This window comes from Bemisia tabaci, chromosome 2 (assembly GCF_918797505.1).
Source record: "Bemisia tabaci chromosome 2, PGI_BMITA_v3".
Classification (NCBI taxonomy): domain Eukaryota; kingdom Metazoa; phylum Arthropoda; class Insecta; order Hemiptera; family Aleyrodidae; genus Bemisia; species Bemisia tabaci.
Window position 1 is genome coordinate 29,894,154 of NC_092794.1, and position 14,831 is coordinate 29,908,984.

The window sequence follows — 14,831 nt, forward strand, 5'->3', positions numbered from 1 at the left end:
AATCCCCTCGAACCTAAAACGTGGTGGCGCTCAGCCGATCATCTTCCCAGAACCCTTTCTGTTTGGGAAGATGACAGGCTAGGCGGCGGTGCTAGACGGCGGTGGGCTCAAGGCCGAGGTATCCACATGCGGTGACAAAAGAAAAATGCAGCTTACCGTGATGACAGCTAATAAAGGAAGAAAGTGAAAACAAGCAAGGAGCACCGTGCGGGAAGCAAGAAATCAAGAGAAATCCTCAGGATGCGATAACAGCAGCAGAACAGCTAAACTCCAAGTCAGACTCCAAGTACAAGTACGACGTGCAAGCACTAGTGACCTACAGAGACCGGTCGGTCAGCTGATCGCAAGCAAGCGTGGTGCGCGGAGCGCCCTCAGGCGGCGGTCGGGCGAAGTTCGCTTGGAACAAACGCCGCGGAGAGAGACAATACGTCGCGGTGCAACGCGTTTTGCCCGTGTGCGTATTGCCGGGGAAACTTCCGAGTTTCCAAATACCTGGTGGATCCGCTGTGGCGGGAACATACTCCCCGGGCGGAAAAAGGACCAAGTACGTAGCGGGAGCTTGAAAAGCTGCGGAAAAGCGCTCAAGGAGCGGCGGTAGAAACTATGTTAAAAACCTTACATAGCGACCGGCAACGGGTACAGCTTGTGTACCGGTCGTTTGTACTCCCCGGTGGCGGTGGTGACCTCAGCCACACGGACATGGTTATCGGCACCTGGGAATACTGCGGAGACCCGACCCAGTCGCCAGGCTAATGGCGGCGCGTGTGGATCATGGTTTAAGACCAAGGATCCGACTTCCAAGGAAGGGGTTACGTCGGTCCACTTCTTCCGCGGTTGCAGAGAACACAAGTACTCGGTGCTCCAGCGTCTCCATATCTGCTGGGCGAGGGCCTGCGTGAGGTTCCAACGGTGCAGATAGGTGAGATCCTTGTCTTCATAGCGGGTCTCTGGCGGTGCGGCGAGCGGTCTTCCGATCAGGAAGTGCCCTGGCGTAAGGGCAGCTAAATCCAACGGGTCCGAGGATAGCGGGGTAAGCGGGCGTGAGTTGAGCATGGCTTCGATGCGTTGACTCAGCGTTTGGAATTCCTCCAAAACTAGCGTGGTGGACTGCGCGGCGCGAGCTAGGTGAAACTTCGTGCTCTTGACAGCGCTTTCCCATATGCCTCCTTGATGGGGCGCGGCGGGAGGATTGAAATGGAAGTTTATATTTGCGTCATACGCGTACTGTAGCAGCTGCGGGTTCTTCGGATGCATGAGGCGGTACAAGGCGTTCTTTGCTCCTACGAACTGAGTTCCACAATCGCTGAAAAGGTCACTCGGACATCCACGTCGGGCGATGAAGCGGCTAAGCGCTGCGAGGAACGCAACCGTCGTGAGATCGTGGACGACTTCAATGTAAACAGCCTTCACACACAAACAGACGAAGATGCACAGATAGACATTTACAACGCGAGCAGAGCGGAGCTGATGGATCTTCACTTTGAATGGCCCAGCATAATCCATGCCAGTCTTCAGGAATGGCGGGTTTGGAAGCACGCGTTCTGGAGGCAAATCCCCCATCAACGGGTTGACCTGTCGAGGTCTGGCCGTGAAACAGGGTAGACACTGATGCACGACTGGCGACAGAGTCTGCGGGCGTTGAGGATCCAGAATTTCCTACAAATCAAAGATTGAAGGAGTTGCGGTCCGGCGTGCAGGTTTTCCGTGTGATAAAACGTCACGATGAGGCGGGCGATGTGCGCTTCTCCAGGAATGACTATGGGCATTCTGGCGTCGTCACTCAGGGCTGAGTGGCGAAGTCGTCCCCCCACTCGAAGCAGACCATGAGAGTCGATGAACGGGTGGAGTTTACGAAGACGTTGCGTAGCGGGTTTGTCAGCGCCCAACAATTTGAAGTCCTCGGCAAAGTAAACTTCTTGGGTGGCTTTAAGGATCCAGGATTCTGCGCCTGCAAGTTCAGCTGGCTGTAAAATCCCCGTGGGACGCGTTCGGAGACGTGTCGCGGAAAAGAAGCGGAAAACGTACGCCATGACGCGCACAGTTTTAGTCCACATAGAAAATAGCGGGATGCCTAAGTTCTGTGGAGCCACGGTCGCTAGCAGGACTGTGGCTGCGGGTAAGACCCCGGGTAAATCCTTTTCTGGAATAAGATCCAGGTGCGGTGGCCACTCGCTCTCTGGGAGGGTCAGCCATGGTGGGCCTTCCCACCAGAGCGGGTGCGTGGGAAGCTCAGAGGGTGGGATTCCTCTAGAGGCGGGATTGCTGGGGTTAGATTCTGACGGCACGTACTTCCAGGTAACGGACGCTGTTGTGTCTCGAATCTTCCCTACTCTGTTAGAGACGAACGTGTCGAGTCGGCTATTCGATGCTATCCAGGATAACACAATCGTGGAGTCAGACCAACCTACGACTTTTTCCGGAGCAAAGTCCAGTAGTAGAGGGAGATAAGCTTCAAAAAGACGAGTCAGGAGTACAGCTGCGCAAAGCTCTAGCCGCGGAATTGTGACTTCCTTCTTAAGCTACGGAACCTTAGGCGCGTCTGAACGCGGCGTCCTGGACGCCGGCGGAAAATGCTGCTACCGAGTCGAGGGCGAGAAGACGCTCACATTTTAGAGCACGGCACCTTAGGAGCGGAATCCGTGGATTTTTTCCGCTCTGTCCGCCGTCAATTTCTCGAATTTTCGTTGATCGGACAGTATGCTCTGGGCCGCGAAAATGGCTGTACGCGCTTTTTTTTAGGAGGGTGTGGATTCGATCGACAAAAATCGACCGAAAAATAAAAACGTGAATCGATCGACACCAATCGATGGACAAATTACTAAAAAACGGGTGTCGATTCGATCGACAAAAAATGTGGATCGATAGACGAGAAATGATTGAAAATTAAAAGGAAAACCGGTATCTAGTCAATCGACATGAATCGATCGAAAAACCAAAACGTGAACCAATCGACGTAATTCGATCGATTCACAACTTGGTCGATCGATTCACGGGTTTGTCGATCAAATCACAGGTTTGTCGATAGACTCACAGGTTTGTCGATCTATCCACGGCTTTTGTCGATTGATTCACGGGTGGGTCGGTCGATCCACGGCTCTTGTCGATCGATTCACGGAATTTTCGATCGATTCGCGGCTTTTGTCGATCAATTCACGGCCTTTGTGATCGATTCGTGGGTTTGTCGAACTAAACACATTCAAAAATCGGTAGGAAAGGCAGCGGACTGAGCGGAATTTCTCGGCGTCTTCGCTCCGATCTGTTCGCGACAGATCGGAGCGTCCTCGATCGGCGTTTTCCGCAGCGTCTCTTCGCCGCTAAGGTGCCGTCCCCGCGCAAAAATCATTAGACAGATTTATCGGCGTCTAGACGCCGCGTCCAGGACGCCGCGTCCAGACGCGCCTAAGGTTCCGTAGCTTTAGGGGCGACGCGAGTCTTGGCGATGATTAGCGTGACTTTCGCTGTGCTTGCGGTTTCCTTAGCGGCGGAGCGGAGATACAGAGCGGCGGCGTACCCACAGATGCTAGCATCACAGAAACCGTGAATCTGATAGCTAGGGGCGGTGCATCAAGTGCGGAACGGTGACCTGTGTGAGTGCTGAGAGTTCGGCGGTGAAAGAGTCCCATCTCTGCTGTACGTTGGGAGGGAGCGGAGTGTCCCAATCTAGCGGCAAGTTCCAAAGCTCCTTGATGAAGGTCTTGGCGCCTAAGACGACGGGGCTAAGCCAGCCGCAAGGATCGTAGATGGACGCCACAATGGACAACACTCCTCTCTTTGTCTTGGCGTCTGTGTCCAAGCGAATGAGGTAGGTAAAAAGGTCTCTCTTGGACGCCCAGTGCAGTCCGAGAAGAGAGTAGCGTGGATTTTCTGGGTCGTCGAGGAACGGGCACTCCAGATCTTCGGCTGGGACTCCTTCTAGCACTCGTGCGTCGTTGGAGGTCAATTTGCGGAACCGCCCCCTTTGGAGGCGAGCGTCTCTATCCCTATCTTCCTGTTCTTGGCAGCTTCGACGGTGGAGGCTCCAGTGAGCAGGTTGTCGACGTAGACCTCTGAGGTGAGCGCTTTCGCGGCGTCAGGATCCTCTTGACCGTAATCGGTCGCGGTTTGTTGCGTGGTGCGGATGGTCAAAAACGGGCTACAGTTGACGCCGAAGGTTACGGTGTTCAGCGTGTAGGCTCGAACAGGCGCAGTTTTGTCCGGGCGCCAGAGGATCATCTGGAACTTGGCGTCGCTCGGATGAATGTTGATGTATAAGTACATCTGCTGAATGTCTCCGGTCAGGGTGATTGGATGCTTGCGGAAGTTGATGATCAAGTCGCGTATGTCCGTCTGTAACTTTGGGCCCAGGAAGCAGGACTTGATTCAACGAGACCTTGGTAGAGGTCGGTGCGGAGGCGTCGAAAACGACGCGTAGCTTGGTCGTGCTGCTAGACTCCATCACAACTGCGTGATGCGGAATGAAGTAGTGCGGTGTGGTTGCGGGCGGTATGGCGGCAGGAGATATGAATCCGTCGTTCTCGTACTCTTGCATAAACTTCTTGTAGGCCGCGTGAAACTCCGGCTCCTTCTCGAAGCGGCGTTCCAGGGCTCGCAAACGAACTTCAGCTCTTGCGAGTGACGTTCCCAGCGGCGGGTGTTCTGGCTTGAACGGAAGTCGGACGCAGTATCGTCCGTCTGCTCCTTGTGTTGTCGTAGCGGTGTAGAATTTTTCCACGTATTCGTCGGTCGGGTCCTGCCTTGCTGCGGGAACGACGTCTTCAATGGCGCAAAAATCTTCGAACAGCTTCGAGAGATTCGGCGGTTCCCGAGTGAGCAGCACCTTGCGACTCATGGCGGTATCCTCCGAAGCGGTGCGGCGGGGTGCGGGTCCAAGGACGACGTAACCAAAGAGAGTACCCCAGGCGACGGGGGCCGGGGAACCCAGCTTGATGGAGTCGCCAGTCAGCGCCAGTGGCAGGAGATCAGCTCCTATCAGCATGTCCACGGGACCAGGCCAGTCAAAGTCCGGGTCGGCGAGCGGCAAGTTGCGTCAACGAGCACGGATGGTCCTGGAGAGCGCGACTGAGGGGGTGTGACCAGTAATCTTTGTCGACACGAGCATCCTGTGGTCGCAGGCGACGAGCTGCTTGTCCAGAGTGCTGACGTCCACCTCCACGGAACCCCTGACCTGAATGCCGGTGTCGTCCAATCCGGCAACAGGGGCGGCATGGCGAGCGAGCTCGAGATGGAGCAGCTGAGCGCAACGAGAAGTGACGATGGACACATCTGCGCAAGAGTCCAACAGCGCCCTGGCAATGACGACGTGTCCGTTAGCGGATAGGAATACTCGGGCCGTCGGTAGAACTACCGTCTGCTCTGGAATTCGTGCGATGAAAACCTTCTTGGTGTCCTTGATCTGGTCAGCCTGTCCTTGGGGGTCCTGCTTCTGGCATAAGATGGTGTAATGACGTTTTCCGCAACGGAAACAGTTGTGGCGCGATTCACATTTTCCAACGTCGTGATTTCCGAGGCAGTTGAAACATAGTTGATTCTTGCGTGCTGCGTTCATCCGTTCTGCAGGCGACATGTTCAGTATTTGAGGGCAGCGGAACGCTTGGTGACCTTGTTCGCACCATCCACAGAGATGTCTTCCAGCGTAGGAGTCCGTAGTGGTCGATGCGTTAGCTAAGATGTGCGGGGCCGACGAAGGCGAAGCAGCAGGAGAGGTATATACAGGGGAAGAATCAAAAGCATGCGATTGCCGAGCAGAATTAGTACCACTACCATGCGAACGCTTACGTTGTTTACCATTAGCAGGAGACTGGGTTTGGTCGTTTTTAGCTAACAAAACTTTGGGGGACTTCTGAGAGCCGCTTTGACTAGACTGAGGCTTAGGACTTACAGGGTTGTCTAGAGCCTGAGAACACTCATCTTTCAAAAAGTCAATGAACTCCTCTAACGTTGGATACGCGCGAGGATCCGCACGGGATTCATCTAATTTGCGCTGCCAGAAGGGCGATAGTTTTCGTGTGAGTACAGTAACTAACAAAGGACCATACGTTGCGTCCTCAATTTTTAACGAGGTGAGCGCGTTTTTATGTTCCTGCACTTTTGTGAGTAATTGCGGTATCTGAGCGCTATTCTTTATCTCAGGCAAGTCTAGTAATCCACCGAAGTGATGATAGATAGGTCGTTTTTCCGACTTATAGCGGCTCTCCAAAAGGTCCCAAGCAACACCATAATTTTCAGCAGTAGGATCAAGCGTTTTTACAAGCGAGAGTGCTTCACCAGATAAAGAGGAAAGCAAATAAGTGAACTTCTCAATTGGGGTTAGAGAAGCATTCTCATGAACTGACACTTTAAACATACTATGAAAAGATGACCATTCAGTGAGAGTACCTGAAAACTTGGGCAGTTCAAGTTTGGGTAACCTAACTTGGTTTTTCTGGCCAGGCGGTTGCGCTGTTTGGGGGGCTGGTGTGGCCGCCACAGGTGCGCGCACTTGTGCGAGCAATGAATAAAACTTGTGATTTATCGCTCGTAAGAAAGTATCAACACCATCAGAAAATTTAGTAATATTAATGCGCTTTGATTTGCACTCATCAGGTATAGCCACATTGACTGCTACTGCTTGCTTTCTGACAATAGTAGCCTCAGCTTCTATGGCTGCTAACCTATTAATCTGTCCCTGGAAACTTTGGACAGTTTTTATAGAGAGCGCAAGTGCCTCCTCATGCAAAGAAGTTAGCGTACGTAAAGTACATTGCCCTTCAGCAATATTTGCTTGCAACCTTTGCTCTAGCTCAAAATCTAACGTTGCCATGGTTCTGATCAAGTACGACAAACCAAATGAACTTGAGATAACGGAGAGCTTGAGCTAAGAAAATGTACACTAAGATTGCTAAAATACTGATAGCTTGAGGAAAAAGTGCATAGGAAACCAAACAAGAGACAGTGGCGCACTTCAAAAACACTGCGGCGAGCTGAGGAACTAATGCGTGCGGTGTAACTCTATGGCATGTATGTCCATGCAGAGAGAAACAATGAAATACTATGTGCACTGATAAGGGATGCCCAAGTTGAAAATACTAAGCTTAAGCACACCCAAAATGCAAAACAAGCACACAGGCAATGATAGCACTCACTACAAAATGATAACTGGGAAGTTACGATGATAAGCGGAGATATTTAGGTTCGGAGAGGAACGTACGGAGAGGAGGCGAGGCGAGAACTGAGCATAAAAAAACTGACCTCACTGCAATGAATGATGAAAATTAACCTAGCGCTGCATAAGCAGGTGAGAAAGTAGAGGGTGAGAGAGCTAAAAGCACCCACAATGACAAAAAAAAATTCTCACAAGCTGCTCACAGCCATGTGCAAAGAAAGTGAGGTTATACATTGAGCCAAATTGAGAGAAATAAAAATGCGGTTTGCGGTTGCGGTGAGCTGATTTTTACTAGAATGCGGGTGAACTCGTTAATCTTGAAGAAGACTAGTAATATCCTAGGTAAGAAATCAACTTTAACCTCACACATGTACGGCTGAGGTAACTGAGACCGTGCTGCGCTGCGGGGAAACATGGCCTCGAAGAAGGTGCAGCCTTCTAAGAGGTGAAACTCAGACACGATGGAACTCAAAATGATGGCCTAACATGCTCAATGGAAAAGCAAAGCTGCCTTAAAATTAATGCCGATGATCAAAATGCTGTCTCAAATCAAAGGACCGAGGGACCAAAATGTTGCGTCAGGGATGAGCTAAAAATAGTGGACTGTATATAGGTGGCCTCACCTCTCTCTCCTAAACTGAATCCCCTCGAACCTAAAACGTGGTGGCGCTCAGCCGATCATCTTCCCAGAACCCTTTCTGTTTGGGAAGATGACAGGCTAGGCGGCGGTGCTAGACGGCGGTGGGCTCAAGGCCGAGGTATCCACATGCGGTGACAAAAGAAAAATGCAGCTTACCGTGATGACAGCTAATAAAGGAAGAAAGTGAAAACAAGCAAGGAGCACCGTGCGGGAAGCAAGAAATCAAGAGAAATCCTCAGGATGCGATAACAGCAGCAGAACAGCTAAACTCCAAGTCAGACTCCAAGTACAAGTACGACGTGCAAGCACTAGTGACCTACAGAGACCGGTCGGTCAGCTGATCGCAAGCAAGCGTGGTGCGCGGAGCGCCCTCAGGCGGCGGTCGGGCGAAGTTCGCTTGGAACAAACGCCGCGGAGAGAGACAATACGTCGCGGTGCAACGCGTTTTGCCCGTGTGCGTATTGCCGGGGAAACTTCCGAGTTTCCAAATACCTGGTGGATCCGCTGTGGCGGGAACATATGCATTGACAGCCAATAAAGTAGGAAATATTAATCTTGAATTCAATGTAAACAATACAATTTATAACATAAGAATATCAAATGTGTACTTCGTGCAACAAATGAAAGTCAATCTGTTAAGTGTTTTCATAGATACAAATTTTTAGGAGCAGCCCGAGACGATGATAACAGTGGAACAACAAAGATGAAAAAAACGGGAAACAAGGCTAAAAATACACAATTATGAAACCCGAGACGTTTCGACTCAACACTGAGTCATTTTCAGTCGGAAACAATAAAAAATTTTTAAAAGAAAAACGCTAAAAAACCTGAGCTCTACATGGTGGGGCCGGGATCTGAGAGAAAAAAAAAGAAAATTGATAACAAACAAGACACATCGATGCCAGCACCAGTAACCGAAAATGACCGATACGCTAGTTCACGATCCACACACAGATGGCAGCACTAACCAGTGAAACAATTAAGTTCAAGGAAAAGCCAATAGGTTGACGCCCCAGCGGCACCTATTGGCTTTTCCTTGAACTTAATTGTTTCACTGGTTAGTGCTGCCATCTGTGTGTGGATCGTGAACTAGCGTATCGGTCATTTTCGGTTACTGGTGCTGGCATCGATGTGTCTTGTTTGTTATCAATTTTCTTTTTTTTCTCTCAGATCCCGGCCCCACCATGTAGAGCTCAGGTTTTTTAGCGTTTTTCTTTTAAAAATTTTTTATTGTTTCCGACTGAAAATGACTCAGTGTTGAGTCGAAACGTCTCGGGTTTCATAATTGTGTATTTTTAGCCTTGTTTCCCGTTTTTTTCATCTTTGTTGTTCCACTGTTAAGTGTTTCAATTATAACAGACCTTAGTCTCTCAACTATTTTTGAAAATTACCAAGCGTCAATCTTGAACAACGAAAATACTGTTATCGCAGTCGCAAACAAATAAGGTGATCTCTATAAATTAAAAGGAATTGTAACCCATAATAGTACATACACTCATCACGTAAAAATGGCAATGCCATGTTAAGTTTCAAATTTAGAAAAATGGCATGGACTAATGGGACATGCAAATTTTCAAGACTTAATAATGATGAGCGAACTAAACTTGGTTGATGGGTTACCACATTTAAACGTGAATTCAATACTTAAGTGGGAAATTTTTCTAAGAGCAAAAATGAACAATTTAAAATATCAGGATAATAGGACCAGAGCAAACGAGCTCCTAGGAATAGTACACTCGGACGTCAGTGGTCCGCTTCCAACTGGTATCAACGGAGAAAAATACATCGTGTCATTTATAGACGATTTTTCAAAATTTGCCCTCTCTTACTGCATCAAAAACAAGAGTGAAGTTCCAGATATTTTTCCAAACTATACAAATCTAGTTGAAAATCTAACTGGACATAAAATTAAAACGCTGCGATTTGACAATGGCAAAGAATATTTAAACAACCGTAAGTACAACTTCGCAAAGGAAAAAGGTATTTATGTCCAAACATGCCCTAGATACACACACCAAGTAAATGGTTGTGCTGAAAGGAATCAAAGAACTCTTATAGATAGAATTAGGTGCTTGTTATTAGAAGCAAAGTTACCAACAGGTTTTTGGACGTATGGAGCCAAAGCAGCAAATTACTTAGGAAACCGTAGTCTTGCTAACACTAAATTATGCAAAACTCCATTCGAAATTTTCCTTAAAAAAAAACCAAATATTTCCAATCTGAAGAGATTTGGATCTCAAGTCTTTGTGAGAATCCCTGATGAATGCCGAGTAAACAAATTTTGTGATAAAGCTGAAAAAGGCATCATGATAAGATATGATCATGGATATTTTATTTGTTTAAGCAACTTTAATAAAGTCATAGTGTCACGGAATGTAATTTTCATTGAAGAGGACAGTAAGTTAATTAAAGTTAGTATGTGCGATAAATTAATTGGGAATACAACAGATAAACAAGAAAAATCACGCTTTGAAATTCACAGTGGAAATGATACGCAAACCCTAAATGAATATGACCCAAATGAAAGCTTTCAAACTCCCGAAAATAATTATCAGCTCCCGCCTATTGAACCGCCAAATTTGAGAAACAGAAGTACAATACAAGCTCCGAGGCGACTGATAGATGACCCCATATTTGCTAACACATGTGATACAATTCTTCCAAAAACTTATGAGGAAGCCATGGCAGGTGAAAACAAACTTTCATGGAAAGTTGCAATAGAAGAGGAGCTAAAAAGTTTGGTAGAAAACGAAACATGGGATATTGTTAAGAAGCCAACTAACAAGCAAATAATAGATACAAAATGGTTATTCCCTATCCAAACAAATGGGAAATTCAAAGCGCGTCTAGTTGCTCGAGGCTTTCAGCAAGATTTTATAGAATCCTAGGAAATTTATTCCCCCGTTGCAAGAACATGTACTGTAAAAATTCTAATCGCTTTAGCAGCTCAATATGGATGGCATCTCCACCAAATGGACTTTCAAACTGCTTTTCTCAATGCCAATAGTAAATCGGAAGTTTATATACATCCCCCAAAAGGTTTCAACATACGCAACAACGTGCTAAAACTAAACGTGATTAGTTTGATTTTTTTCACAATTTCATTATACAGAATTAATTTACTCAATCCGCATATGACTGTTGCTTGTATTACAAGAAAATAAATGATGTTTATATTTAAATATTGATTCCTGTCGATGATATGCTGTTAGGAAGTTCTCAATTATCTTTAATTGTTAATCTTAAGAACCAACTTTGTAAAATCTTTAAAATGACTGATTTAACTGAAGTCCAAAAATATTTAGGTTTCAATATTTCACATAATAGGAACCAAAATGTAATTACCATTGATCAGACTGATTTTATTGAAGCAGCAGTATTAAAATTTAACATTCTCCCAACAAAAACGTTCAACATTCCAATGGAGGATAAACTGAGATTATTGCATGCTGATAAGGCTAATCCGTCAATGAAATATAGAAATTTAATCGGAACACACACACACACACACCACGCACACACACACACACACACCCTCACACACACACCACACACACACACATTATATATATATATATATATATATATTATATATATATGTGTGTGTGTGTGTGTGTGTGTGTGTGTGTGTGTGATGTGTGAGGGTGGGTGTGTGTGTGTGTATCAACGGGTACACGCCTAGATGTTTCTTTCGCTGTCAACTACTTATCACGTTTCCAGAATTGTCGCTCGGACACGTATTACAATTACGCCTTACTATTCTCAAATACTTGTATTCGACAAAAGACCTCAAACTAACTTTCTCTCATAATCCTAAAGGAATACGATTAGATGCTTTTTCAGATTCTGATCATGGATCCGATCGGATCGATTGTAAATCAACTTCAGGCATTCTAATTCATTTAAACCATGTACCAATCTTGTGGAAATCCCAAAAACAACAGGTCGTATCAAAAGCATCGACACCTGCAGAGTACTTTGCTCTATCGGAAACAGCGCGCTACGGCTCGGTAAAATTCCGGAGAGGCGGATGTAAGATTCCAGAATTAATAAATTATACTTGGCAACACGACAAGAAAAACGAGGTTCCTGATTTTATTCTGGTGCTGTTCTGGTGCAAATAGGAAATATCTTATGGATGTGTACGGAGAATTACTTTGTTCGTACCTCCTTGTTAATTGAGGGTATGTACATTGTACACGAATTTCAAGAGTTTGTACAGAAATTCGTGAGTGTGTACAGACTTTGTGAGTGTATACAAAGAAAGCGAGGGTATTGTCCCAAATGGCGCTTCATAAATCTACAAGAATCTAGCATCAAAACACAATTCTATGACCAGCGCAACTGACCCATTCTCTTCGTCACGAGACCGCGTTGGGACTCTACGGTTGACATGTCTTTTCTTGGAACTTCTAAGATCTTCATTACCGATTTAGTTCCAGTTTCTAACCTAGGCTGGGGGAGCACGGCTGCGCGGCATGAAAATCTAATTCAGGAGTCAAAGACACATTATTAAAAGCAAAATGTACTTGCTTAAATTGCAAATGCTCATTATATGATAAATCTGAATCTCTGATGTGTACCCGTCTGTGGAATTCACCATAAGAAGAGATTTCGTTTAATAGGACTGATCCTACTTCTAACATATCTAGGTACCTAATCTGATTTGAATCGAACATATTTTCACTTGTATGATAAATTCAGCGCTGCGACGAAAAATTCCGTAACATTATTCCGTAGAGACCTGTTTCGTATCAGCCTTGTATTCTTACCTGCTAGATATTGTGTTCAAGAATTTACTTCAAATTCAAGTGACGTCAATGTATTTTAAATCGGTGGTTGATTTTTTGTCTTTTTTTGTGTGATTATATTACTTTTAAATAGGTCCACTGTGTGACAATTTTGACTTTTCTGACCGTTTTGACTGCTTTAAACTTGTTAATACAGGGTGAGCGAAAAGTCCCCGACCTCCCCTCTAACTTTTGAACGAATTGAGCCAAGGAAATGAAACTTTGGGAATGTTCCTATCTCAAAGGGGACCATCTTTTGAGGGGGTCAAAATTTTGGTCCCCCCCTCAGGGGGGGGCAGGGGCCCCCCAACTTTTTTTTCCAAATAGCAACCCCTATCTTGTGATACCTCATTCGAAAGAGCATAAAAAACTAAGAATTTTGGCGCAAACCGCAGATCAATATCTCAATTTTTGACCGAGTTATGATAGGTCAAAGGTCAAATTTGACCTATTTTCAAAAAAATCATAACTCTGGTTCAAATTATCGTAAAGAAAAAAATAAAACGGGAAAATTCACCAAATTGTGTTCGCTTTTACGTAAAAATTACAGAAATCACTTCGATTTAATTTTAAGGGGGGGCTCGGACCCCCAAATACGTCAATTCAAAGGTCATTCAATTTTCCTGCGAAATAAGCCAATTTCCTCTGGATTTGCCTCCACATTATCTCAGTAAGGTCATAATCAGTTCAACATTACGTTGGCAAGTCCTCAAATTTCGGGAAAAGTTAAAAAAACGAAATTTAAACGGTCAAATTTAATCACCTTAAATTTCGTTTTTTTAACTTTTCCCTAAATTTGAGGACTTGCCAACGTAATGTTGAACTGATTATGACCTTACTGAGATAATGTGGAGGCAAATCCAGAGGAAATTGGCTTATTTCGCAGGAAAATTGAATGACCTTTGAATTGACGTATTTGGGGGTCCGAGCCCCCCCTTAAAATTAAATCGAAGTGATTTCTGTAATTTTTACATAAAAGCGAACACAATTTGGTGAATTTTCCCGTTTTATTTTTTTCTTTACGATAATTTGAACCGGAGTTATGATTTTTTGAAAATAGGTCAAATTTGACCTTTGACCTATCATAACTCGGTCAAAAATTGAGATATTGATCTGCGGTTTGCGCCAAAATTCTTAGTTTTTTATGCTCTTTCGAATGAGGTATCACAAGATAGGGGTTGCTATTTGAAGAAAAAAGTTTGGGGGGCCCCTTTCCTCCCCTGAAGGGGGGACCAAAATTTTGACCCCCTCAAAAGATGGTCCCCTTTAAGATAGGAACATTCCTAAAGTTTCATTTCCTTAGCTCAATTCGTTCAAAAGTTAGAGGGGGGGTCGGGGACTTTTCGCTCACCCTGTATATGCAAGGAGTCTTTTCACCGCACATCTATAGGTAGACTATCAAAATGTCTTAAGAATAATCATGTAGAAATTGATGATAACTCTCACCTCCTCTTCAATTAACGCCTTCCCATTTGCTTTGAATCTTAATGTTTCTTTGCCACTGCCATAATTTGATTTTTTACCTTTCCGGGGGTTTCCCCGTGGCTCAATATTTGCTGAAAAAGATTTATAAAACATATTATTGAATGACTGTTAATGAACTGCCAGATCTTTTCAATTCAAAGCAGTAAACAATATGGCACATCTCACTTAAGCAGTAATCCACAGTGCCACCACGTAACGTAACTTGCGCGGACTTTGGTATGGTTGTCGCTGCCCCCCCCCCCCCTCCTCCCGGGCGATCGAGGAGGGGAAACTTAAGCCTAGGTATCAAAATAAAGTGTACCAAAGCATTCTTCGAAAAAAAAAAAAATTAAAGGTGGCGCTTGTGCAATTTGTGTAAAAAAAATCACATATTTCATGCAGTTTGTTGCAATTTCATCGCACTGTTTAAGCATGATATAAATTGGCTAATGCTCTCACTTTTTGAGTATCAACTCACTTCTAGTAGCTACTCATTTAAGGTATGCTAATTAGTCTTTGGATCAAAATATTTTGTGTGCCCCCACATGTCCTTAAAATGCAAAAAATACTATTGCGGCCGGTTATGAATCGTATAAGTCAACGATATTATTGATATTTTAGGTGACTTGGCAACCCTGCAGAAAGTCAATTTTTGGTTTTTAGGAACCATTTATATTTATCAGGGGAAAATATTAGTTTTTTAAATGCGGATGGTTTTCCGCCTATTTTCAACTCACGGTTAGGCCGCATCGGTCGCTTTGGTTGAAATCACAGCGATGTTTACCATTTTTTTGTC

At 45.3% G+C, this 14,831-nt stretch overlaps 1 protein-coding gene across 28 annotated transcripts in view; it reads right to left on the reverse strand.

The window, feature by feature from the left end:
* Nucleotides 1-14,831, reverse strand: part of kermit (PDZ domain-containing protein GIPC-like protein kermit) — a 167,266-nt gene that overhangs the window by 28,276 nt on the left and 124,159 nt on the right. For 24 of the 28 annotated variants that reach the window (XR_011899289.1, XM_072297112.1, XM_072297110.1 and 21 more), the window contains one exon: nucleotides 14,018-14,127. The exons of 1 other annotated variant lie outside the window; for it this stretch is intronic. Coding sequence is in view for 22 of the 27 variants with exons in the window: in XM_072297112.1 (XP_072153213.1) it covers nucleotides 14,018-14,127 (110 nt within the window). In the remaining 5 variants the exon portion in view is untranslated. Of the gene's footprint in view, nucleotides 1-156; nucleotides 6,962-14,017; nucleotides 14,128-14,831 lie in introns of those variants that run through there. 3 more of the 28 variants (XR_011899286.1, XR_011899287.1, XR_011899288.1) reach the window with 1 other exon arrangement.